The 11899-nt window shown below is 39.3% G+C and overlaps 1 protein-coding gene across 2 annotated transcripts in view; it reads left to right on the top strand.

The window, feature by feature from the left end:
* Positions 1-824: 824 nt before the first annotated feature.
* Positions 825-11899, top strand: part of ACBD6 (acyl-CoA binding domain containing 6) — a 32687-nt gene continuing 21612 nt past the window's right edge. For both annotated transcript variants that reach the window (XM_053470386.1, XM_053470385.1), the window contains exons 1-3: positions 825-1193; positions 2256-2320; positions 3988-4084. In XM_053470386.1, coding sequence (XP_053326361.1) covers positions 999-1193; positions 2256-2320; positions 3988-4084 — 357 coding nt within the window. In that variant the 5' untranslated portion in view covers positions 825-998. The remainder of the gene's footprint in view (positions 1194-2255; positions 2321-3987; positions 4085-11899) is intronic.

Below are 11899 nucleotides of genomic sequence, written 5' to 3'. Positions count from 1 at the left end.
CTTAATCATTCCTTGATCTCACTTCTGCTGGGAGACACTTCCTCCTATCTATGACTTTTCAACACAATTAAGTTATGTTTCCTCTTCTGTTCATTTTATAGGTCTATTTTATATTATTCCAGCACAATAAGAGTTAATAATCATTATAGTTTGTCCTCAGTTCCTTGACTCCTGTAATTATCAGTCTGCATAATATTTTTTTGCATTTAACCAAATTTAAGTAGACATTTCATTTAACATCCTGTAAACATTTCTCACCCACTACTGCTTGTGCAGTTTTTACACACACACACACACACACATATTTATATATATATATATATATATTTATATATATATATATATATATATATATACATATATACACACACATACATACATATATATATATATATATATATATATATAGACACATTCACATTATATATATATATCTATATATATATATATATATATACACACATATATATATATATATGCATACATACAATATATGAAAAATATATTGTTTTAAAACAAAAGTCTGGTTTTTTTTGCCCATCTCCCTGTCCGGCACCCTCGTTGCGGACGGCTGTGCATGTAGTGAATGGGATAAGTCTATGTTATGGGATTTCCTTTGCTGAGGCGGAACTCTTCTCTTGCGTCCTGCATCCCGCGCGGCAGGTTTGTTGGCGGACCTTGCTTGTGATGGGTTGTAAAGGGAGCGTCGTTTCTGTAACACAAGCGGGGGACAAAACCCATAGCCCAATTATTTAACACGGTGACTGTGCGGACAGCCCCGGAGACATTGCCGGATAGCATTAATATACCGAGGAGATTCGAAGAGACTGCCGTTCATAGAGACAGTTTTAGTGACAGGCACGAAAGGGGGAGATGGATATGTAATTGGAGGCTGTTGTCACAGAAAACACGGGCGGTAATAAACGCATGATAGCATATAATAAACACATGCCATAGAGCTTTAGGTAGCCCCACAGAGTGCTTTGTTAGTCCCAGCTATGGCTTCCCTTGAGGTTCTGGAGGAGTTCAGTTCTGGAGAGGCCTGCTCGGGGGGATGTGAGGACCTCTATTTGGAGGACGCGGATGAAGAGGAGCTTCGCTGGCGCTTTGAGCAGGCGGCAGAGCACGTAGAGAAACTGGTGCATGTGGCTACCAGAGAGCAGCTCCTCTACCTGTATGCCAGGTACAAGCAGGTAATCCATCATGGCCATGCAGGGGAGTGTTAAACACTCTGTACATCATTTTCTTGCTTCCGGTTTTATACTGTGGCATTTGGCTAAGGATAATGGGAGTTGTGGCACAGAATCGGTGTGTATGGCGGAATGTGCCGGTGTATGGTTTTGTGGGTTCGTTTAGACTGATTACTATTAATTGATGCGTATGTTTAGTACTCTGTCACTACGTTGGGGTTATGGATACAAAGTAATTCTGTTTTTCTGTAATTCTGGTTCTGGTGACCATGGAATCCAATGGAATGCTCTTTAGATCAATTCTTTGGTTTCTATGGTGATAACACTTTTCAAACTTTGCACCGGAATAATGTTTACACACAAACCCCTGAATCCGAAGCCAATATATTTGTAATATAGCTGCAAAAAATGAAATATGACTCTCCGAACTTGGGGTTGTCGGGGTCTAAGAAATAGGTGGCCATGTAGTGTGACGGAATCCACAATATTTATGCCTTAGGTGTTATTTGTATGTATGCACTGAATTCTTGCTTTGTTTTGTGGCCCTGTATAATGCGTATTTAAATTGGTGTGATTTCTTTAGTCACCTTGCAGTGAATTATGCATTATACAGGGCCAGCTCAGCCCTTCTTAGTTGAGACGCTTTCCTGCTTATTATTACTTTAGTAGATTTTTTTTTTTTGTCCTCAAGCGCCATTGAGTTTCACTTTTGCACACAGTAATAATTAGCTGCTGCCCATTTCAGAGTACATTTCTGTATAAAATATGACAGACTAGTCATTGGAACTGCATGATAACAGAATAAATGAGTCTACAGATCAATAAAATGTTAACACCATATGGAAGTACAATATTTTATTTAATATTTAATGCCCGAAGGCTCTTTGATGTGCCAGATATTTGACCCTTGGTTTAAAACCATGTACTTTTACCCAGGTGAAGCTCTGCCACATGGTTTATGTGTCTCTGTATTTTGTAGGGTTGTTGGCAGTTTGATATTTTTATGTTTGACTAGCTCCAGCTCTGGTATCATTTTTCTTTATTTTTCTCTTCTTTATTTTGCAGGTAAAAGTAGGAAAATGCACCACTCCGAAACCTGGATTTTTTGACTTTGAAGGAAAGCAAAAATGGTGAGACCTCATGTTTTAAATGTATTTTTTTTCATTCATGTACAATGATATTTTTCTTTTGTAACACCAGTTTTGATATTTTAAATGCAGTTCTTAAAAACCCGGGGTAAACAGTGGCCCTGTAATTTAAAATAGCATTGTCTCTTTAACACATCCTTCTTACGATGCGTTACAGTAGAGCTGAGAATGAAAAAGGTGCATTGCAGTTTTATTCACTAAAACAGTTTTCAGGAGAGTTTACTATTCATTATAAAGTGCCAACACTTGGCCAGTTGCCCCTGTATAATGTATAATTCAGTGGGTAAGTGGGCTTTGAAGAAACCTATACATTATACAGAGCCAGAAGGTCACTGGGATTGCACCTTCATAATGTGAAGTGAAGGAGCAAATAGCCCGACCAAAACTCACTTTAATGAATAAGTTCCAGAGTGTTCAGGTGAATTCGTAAACCTAGCCAGGTGTTGCCAGGGGCCAACTGCTACGAACAGGAAAGTCAGGATAGTCGTATACGATGACGCATAGTTACATCTGATCTATGGTCGGATTACACGATCCCCAAATAAATTACACAGTATCGCTGCCTTTATTGTATCAAAAGCACGCTTGGTTTGCCATTTGTGATGTTTTCACAAGTCTTTTTAGATGTATGATGCACAAACATTGTTTCTACATATTCTTTTGGCTACTCTGTTATAACCAGGGCAGAATTAATGGCAGGGTGCATTCTGAGGGGCCCTGCAGCAATTACTCCAGGGCCCCGGCATTCAGACGGGTCCATACCTCTTACCTGTCCCATGAAGCGGCAATCATCCTCGGTAACACTGCACACCCAGAAATGACTTCACTTCTCGGCACTCCGTGGCAGTGAGGGAGGACGATTGCCGCATGTCATGGGACTCGGTTGTGAGGGAGCTTCAGGCCACAAGGAACATACAGGAGGGAAGTGGTGGATGCGGTAAGTACAGTGTGTATGGAATAGAATAGAAGTTAGATGATGGAAAATGTAAAAGGCAGGCATGTAAGATTAGACAAAAAGGAAAGAAAACGGAAGAGAAAAATGTCAGCAAGTAAGGGATAGGGACAAAAGAAAGAATAGAACAGAACAAAAAAAAAAAAGATGCAGAAAGGGGAAATGAAGAGAAAAAGGGGGAAACAAGCTGGCTAAAGGCAGGAAATCCAGAGGAGGGGTCTCCTGGATAATTGGTCGAGTTCTCAAAGCTCCTTAATCTTCATAAAACTGTTTTTTTGTGAGGCAGAGCTTGCTGTGTAACTCTTCAGAGTGTAAACACCACATTAACATAGAGGTTTATTTACTGAACCCAGAGCTTGCAGGTTTCATTGTATTTTGTGCTGGGCAATCCCAGTGAGCTTTTGTAAGAAGTGCTAATTTGGCCAGGTATATAGTGCACATTAAATCCCGTGAGATGGTTTTTAAGAAATTGCACAAATTTATAACTCTTTATAACTAGAGACCATGGAAAAATTGTTAATTACCCATCGTGAGCTCTCATACTTTTACATAATCTTTATTACACAATGCTAATACTGCTTTGTGAAGACATACCACTGTTGCCATGTGGCTCAATTAAATAAGATCCCTCTCTCTCTCTTAGTTTAAGCTTTGCAAGCAAAGTTACGATTCAAACCACACACTCTTTCTCTCCTAGGGAAGCCTGGAAAGCATTGGGAGATTACAACCCTCAGCAGGCTATGCAAGAATATATCGGCGCTGTCAAAAAGCTGGATCCTGACTGGAGTCCAAAGGTATGAAGCTAAATTTTCAAGGTAATGATGATATCCTGTATGTAGAATACGTAGATTGCCATTCCACAGTAGTGTCTTTAAGGACCCCTAACAAATCTTGAAAATTCTTTTTGATCCCAGCATTGTCTTACAGATGCAGCATTATTAAATGGCTGTAAGGCACTAATAATGCTACTCGCAGGTTTATCCTAAACCCATTTTTTGCATGATGTTACAGATTATTGTAATTAGGAAAGGCAGGGAAGTTTTACCTTGCTCCATTAGTATGCTTAAAAAACAAACAAACAAACAAAAAAAAACAAACCTTGCTCTGTCTGTGTCCCCAACTTACAATTTGCTGACCGATATGAACTGCTCTGAGTCTCTACTCTTCTAGTTGTATACCCCTCCGTCACCATTAAGCACTTTAAGCCCAACAGCTATCTCGCCTTTCTAATTTTTTTCTTTGCCTTTCATTTGTGATTCAGTGCCCAAACCCTAGTTAAGGGCCCTTTACATTTATTGATCTTTTTCTGCTTAATGAATGCAATGCTTCTGGGCAAACCAACTTAAAACTTTATTTTCCTGTCATATAGTGGCAGTACAGAGGTGTGTTGTTCTTCCTAGGGACAAGGAGCTGAAATAGAAAGGGTTAAACCCCCCCTCCAAGTCCTCCTCCTCCTTACCCCATAAGAGAATGTGTTGCGTTCCATCGAAGAGCTGATTGGGCATGCGCGGATCAGATCTTCAGGGCGCTATATTAGCTGTGCAGTCCAGCCTAACAGCAGTGAGGCTTGTCAGTACTGGATATTTGTGGCACCAGCTTCCCCACACAGATTAAGGAGTATTAATATGTCTGGTCTGGTTTCTCCAGAAAAACCTGAAATAGATAAAACACTAATTCCTGCTCCCAAAAAGGCTGCTTTTAAGTCCAAACATATGTAGTGCGCCGAGTGCGCTACCCCCTTGCTGGACGGCTGTAAAAAGAAGTATGCAATCCTTGCTGATCTTAGCTATTGGCTAAAGAAAACAGAAGACATGCAGTCCTTTTTGGGTTGGTTTTAAGACAACCTTGCACAGACCTTTGAAACGTTCAAAACAGTGTCTTTTAAGTCCTCCGAGCCAAAGATAAATCTCATAGACATAGGAGATCACGTTCCTCTCCTTCATCTGATTTTCTTCTGGAGCGGTTTCCTGATCTACTAATTCAGACTCTTCCAGTGAGGATTCTGAGGATTAAACCCTCATTCCGCAAAAACTTCGGAAACTTTACAAAGAGGTCTCCAGGCTGTTACCAGAGGTAGACCTTGAAAAACATCCTCAAGGGTTTCCTATGATGCATAAGCTCCAAGATCTCATGCATAGGGAATGGATCAATCCAGGCAAGAGAGCCTTTATTTCAAAAAGCTTTAAGCAGTTGTTTAAGCTTCAAGGTGAAGAAAAAAGGTTGACGTACAGACCGCTCAGCTTTCTTAAAGAACCGCGATCCCTATTGCTGGTCTCAAAGACTCTATGGATAAGAGGGCAGAGACATCCTGTAGGTGTATGTTCCAATTTTTTAGGATTCCAGTGGCTAGCGCTCAAGGCATCTGGTTACAGGCATTAGAGGACTGCCTGTCAGAAGATGTGGATGCAGAAGTATCTAAATTATTTAAGAATCTGAGGGTCTCTAATAGCTTTCTGGCGGAATCTCCTGAAGAGATAATGAAGCTCTCAGCCCAAAATATGGGTTTGTCATCGGTGGCCAGGAGAGCTTTATGGTTGCGAACATGGACGGCTTCTAAATCAGCCTTATGTGATTTACCCTTTAAAGGAACAAACTGTTTGGATCTCCATTGAAAGAACTTATCAAACGCATGTCCGATACAAAAAGAGCTCTTCCACAGGATAAGAAGGCCAGATGGAATAGGAGGTACCCATGTAAAAACACCAGGCCTTTCAATCATCTTATAAGGCGCTGATTTTTCGCAGACAAGGCCAGGACCGAAAGTTTCAGAAACATCCGAAAAGCCTAGAAAATTCTGACGGTGTTGGAGGTCATCTGCAAAATGAAAACAAACTACAAGCGACACTTGGATCCTAAGATCATTAAAGACGGATTCTCTGCAGGTCTCAATGTCTTAACCCTAAAAGGGCAAGTGTCGGCCCTCATTTTCTCCTGTCAGATTTGGCCTTGTATGTTCTCATCAGGCTTTTCTTTAAAGCAGTGACTATTCAGCGATCCCCCAGACGGTCTCATTTTCCTTCCTGGGATTTTACCTTGGTTCTCCAAATTCTTTATTCTGTTCCCTTCAAACCTCTGGAAGAAGTCAAGTTTTTATCAAATAAAACGGCATTTTAGTGGCTATTACCTCATCAAGAAGAGTAGACAAACTACCAGCTCTCTCCTCAGCTTCTGAATTCACCATTTTCATCAAGATAAAGTTGTCTTATATCTCAAGCCCTCATTTCTTCCCAAGGTCCTCTCTAAGTCCAACCAGCCGTTAATCTTGCCATCTTTTTTTCCATCACCGCCATCTCCAGAGGAAACTCTGTGGCACAGATTTGATGTCTGAAGAGCTCTACGAATCTATATAGATTGCACCACTCCTTCTCGCAAAACAGATTCATTATTTTTTATTTTTTTTTGGTACGTAAACGAGTCACGCGGCTTCCAAGCATACCATATCCAGATGGCTTACGGAAACTATTCAACTGGCTTACTTGAACAGCGGGCAAGTTCTCTCATCCCATATTACGGCCCACTCCACAAGAGCTATGTCGGTGTTCTGGGCTGAAAAGGCGGCCGCATCTCCTGAAGAAATATGTCAGATAGCTACCTGGTCTTCCATCAATACGTTTGTCCAGCATTACTGACTAGACATCTTCTCCTCCGGAGCAGATTTTGGGCGCAAGGCGCTCCAGTCAGTGGCCTCTTAACTATTCCCAACCCAAGGGAGATCTTGCTACATGCCCTCTGTACTGCCACTATATGACAGGAAAAACAAATGTTTTACTTAACGTAAATTCTTTTTTCATTAATATAGTGGCAGTACGTATTTGCCTCCTTCATGTTGTCTATGATTAAAGATATTTTGCAAGCGTTTTTTGTGTTCTTGGTATTAACTGACAGCGTGTGGTCCGGTATCCTCTTATGGGGTGAGGAGGCGTTGGAGGGGGGAGGTTTACCCCTTTCTATTTCAGCTTCACCCCTCTGTACTGCCACTATATTAAGGAAAAAATAATTTACGGTAAGTAAAAAATTTCTGTTTTCTCCCCCAATAATTGTATGTTCTCTTCAACAACATCAATGATATGACAGTGTGTTGCACTGACGAGTGAACATTGGAGGTTAGTCACAATCCATGGCTTCTCAACATATTCCAACAGCCCAAGATTTAGCTGTTACAATGCTGTGTTCAAATTGGGATATTCACTGAAATCGGGTCTATGCTGTGCATCAAGAACTGAATTTGGAAAATTGCACTATTTGTTAAGATCGTATCTCTCTGTGTCAACAATGCTTAAGAATAGCCCACAGTGTATAGTTTTACCAGCTTGAACAACATTGTTGATCTATTATAATATAGTGAGGTGAAATCTTTTTTTCATGTCATCATAACCCACCTATTTTCTTTCTGTAAATTCAGATATCTCAGGGTCATACACCCTTATCAGATACCTACTTAAAAAATTGGTAAAATAAATAGAAAAAAGGCTTAGCAGTTCGGTTGGTATGGTTAAGCTTTTATTTAGAAATTCCTTAAGTGTTTGGTTTTCAAACATTACTTTATTTAAAACTGGCATTTTAGAGGTCTGTAAGATCTAAAGTGCTTTACTAGAAGTAAAATGCCTGCTATGACAAGCTTAATAATAATTATACATCCGAGGAACCATCCAGTTCCAGCAAAATGTAAAACCCATGCATGGGGGGTATCACTGTACTCGGGAGATGTTGCTGAGCACACATTAGAGTGTTGTTTGATGATGTATACCTGGAGCTATAAATTTATACCCGAAGTACAATTTGTGTGAAAAAAATACAAACAAAATTACTACCGCAAACTTTTGCAAAGGCTGGTGGTAGAATCTCATGCATGGAAAGGGTTAAAATACTAGCAGTTGGGGTGTCTAGTTTTCAAAAATATATGGTTTGATGGGGTAAATTGAATTACCCAACTTCAAAGATGGCCCTATTAGGACATGGGGGCAGTAGGACAAGATGTAAAAGTTCCAAGTAAAAAAATGCACACTTCCTAAATGTGGCATTTTATCTCCAAAACAACCAGGTTGGTAATAGATTTAGTGCATGTAAAGGGTTAAAAAAAATACCAGCATTTGAAATACCTTGAGGTACCTAGTTTTCAAAAATATATGGTTTGATGGGGCAAATTGCATTGGCCGGCTTCAAAGATACCCGAAATAGCACATGGGGCAGAATGACCAGATTTGGGGGGGAAATGGTTTTAAAAATAGCAAAACACTACTTGTACTTCTTGCTCAATAAACATTAAGGGGTTAATATAAATTGTAGTTAAGGGGGTGTGTAATGCTGGACCATCACCATAGAACAAAAAGGGGGAGGGCAGATGTGACTGAATCTTTAAATAGATGAAAATAATATGATTGGGGAAAGGGAAAGCTTACATTTTTTGGCTGGCTCCTACATACAAATCAAATTTGTCAACCTCTAGATGATAGAACTCCCCTTTGTTCATATAGCTTTCCAGAAAATATCTTAAATTGGGACAATCTACTGGCAACTATTGTTGCAGCAGTCACAGTATGTGTAGGGATATGCGGTTATATGCTCCTGCGCATATGACTGGAAAAATATCAAGAGCCAAGAAGCCATGGCTCTACGACTATGCTGTCTCATCCAGATAGAATCCTCAGATTTTCTGCCGAATATAAACAGAAAATAAGAATTATGTCTGATAAAACTAAACTGTTAATGAAACTAAAATGAATAAGCATTATGGGTCACTGTTTAGTAATCAGTCATACATGGGGAATCCAGTGATAAAAACAACTTCGGTAACCAACAGGGAGTGAAACAAAACACGCAATTCTTACAATCTGAGTGATATCGGTTCACACTAAGAAGACTATAACTAGCATCGAGTGCTATGCATTCTAGTCCACTCAGCTTGATATTCGAAAGGAGTAGGTGAAACGATGTATTATTTCTGCTAAATTCTCGATTCCTGCAAAGAACATAATGCACATTTTTCCGATGCCAAGTTGGCTTCACCAACGGACTCTTATTGTCCTCCGCTTTCAACTCGCCTTCTTTCTCAGTCTGCCAAGGTTAGTTGGCTGCCAACAAAGGGGAAGAGTTACTGGGAAGTAGAAGTCATGCAAACTCGTGAACAGGAAGTTCAGATCACTGCTCCTAATTTTATACACATACCAGGGGCACGTAGTCCATGTATATTACTTATTGTATATTACTTATACTTAACTGTAAAGTGTAGGATTTGGGAATGTGACACATTGTCTTCATATTTGCCATGGTCTTTATATGATTCCATTTATATGTTCTTTGTTTCACGTTAAGGTTTGCTGGGGCCTTGCTGGACAGTACTTAAAAATACATGCATTCTTTTGATGTCTCGGTTGTACAATTTAGTTACAATATGCCATGTGTGTATGTGCTGGGTTATGTTTGTCTTCTGCTTGCTTGCTGAGTATGCTTAGTATGCCTTGTATATGATATTTATGTTCTGACTTGGGGAAAAACTCAATGGGGTATATTCAGTAAATGGTGGGTTGGTAGGCGAGTCTGCAGGAGAGTTGAGGTTTCACCTCACCTATTGAATTATCTCAGCTCAGCTGTTATTCCTGGACAAACCTGCCAATGTTGGCCTTTCATAATGAAAAGTGAAGTGAAGGAGTTAAAAGCACAACTCTCCCGCAAACTCTCCTCCCACCTCTCTCTTTAGTGAATAAAACTCAATCAAGTAGCTCTACAGCCGTCCATGCAAATTCCAACCTTACTGTCCATCTTATTATTTAAGGTGCAATGTCGTTATTTTCCTCTGGGGGGCAGTATAATATTACAAATGTATCGTTTCTGTTATTTCTTCATTAAAACACACAATTAACTCAGTTAATCGACGGTTAAGTGACCGAACGTTATAGATAAATATTTAATTTTTGTTTACACAACTGTCCAACTGAATATGTCCATCTTTGTTTTAATTCTTGAATTTTAAAGCACACTGCAGCCATTATAATCGCCTTAATTCATATGATAACTGACTGCTACCCAACAATTGCCTTTTTGTCGGTTACACGATGCCTTCTTGTGCAGATACGTAGAGGGACCCGTTAGAATCCACTCTATGCATTTGGCCCCCTGCCCCAGTACATTTTTCCTTCTTCCAGTTAAAGAAGCACTTAACTGTGCGTTCATCTTTGGTTGGCCACTAAATTGTCCTTATAATTGCATTATGGTGTCCGCTCTGTAGTTCTAGGGTAAACATGCCATAGGGCTATGATGAGGTATATTTTTGTAACTACAGCTCCCTTTATGATCAGGCAGACGTTTGCTGAATTGTGACTGTCTAAAATCTATTTATTCTGCAACCGTGACTGAGCTGGATATACATGAGTTACCTCACTGATTGAACTATATGTTAGGAAGCCTCCCTGCTTTATATGGAGCCATCACGGCTATTTTGGAAGCAGGAACTCACCGGGTTTGGACCTTCATACTGTACAAAGTACAGTTAGATGAAACTGCAGCTCTTCTGTTAAAAACAACCTGTTTAGTTAATAAGCAACTTTGTTGGAACATAATTTAGTGACCAATTTGTCCATTTCTTTTATAAGCAACATTTTCACTAAAGCAATATAATAACAAAGCTAGATAAAAATATTATTACTTTTAATTTATATCATTCTGTTTCAGCTGTTTTTAGAAAGTTGTTGAATGCATATTTTTTTAATCCATGAATTATTTTCATATATCTGGCAAAAAAAATCAATTTTGCTTAATTTTGAGCCCCTATTTGACAGCCATTATATGAAGGAGTATATGAATTGTGAATGATGGCTTGTAGGATATCATCAGTAACGGTAATATGTAGGGAACGGGAAGATGCTTCTTCCAAACCACACCTAGGATTCCTGTAAATGATAGTTTCTCATACATGTTTGGTATCCCATATCTACATTTTACGGTTGGGAGCTTCTAAGCCAAACCATATATATATATATATATATATATATATATATATATATATATATATATATATATATATATATATATATATATATTAGCTAGCAGTTAGATCTCTTTATAATATCATCCATGTTCTGTTCTGTGTCTTGAGCACCACAGGTTTTGGACAGGGTCGCTTCTTTGGCGGGGTCTTTGCTTCTTGTGGTCGATTTCTTTTCTGACACTATTGTGACATTAGTGTCCACCAATAGCAGAAAAAATGGGTGGCTATATGGCAATTCTGTATTTTCTGTTATGTCATCGTGGAGTGCAAATCTCCAGATTATATAAAGAATATGGAAGGTGCCTGCAGAAGTGACGTTGGACAGATGCACAGGGCAGTACAATCAGCCCTGCCAAGAACAAACTATTTGACCTCTGACACTAAAATTATTGCTGATAAAGGCTTTGCTGCCCCTAACATGGATGTGCTGGAAAACCTGAGTCTCATTCAGTCACAGTGATATTCTCGCATTTGAGTTACATTCTCGCTTTCCCTGGTCCATGAGACTGGTTCACAAAAATACATATGACTCAATTTGGCCTTGGTTTATGTTTTATAGGAGAAATACTTAACTAGGGTGGTGTTTTTATGACATATACCGTGGTTCATCAATGACTTTTTACAT

Source organism: Spea bombifrons, chromosome 6, assembly GCF_027358695.1.
Source record: "Spea bombifrons isolate aSpeBom1 chromosome 6, aSpeBom1.2.pri, whole genome shotgun sequence".
Taxonomy (NCBI): domain Eukaryota; kingdom Metazoa; phylum Chordata; class Amphibia; order Anura; family Pelobatidae; genus Spea; species Spea bombifrons.
This window is presented reverse-complemented; position numbering and strand designations above follow the sequence as displayed.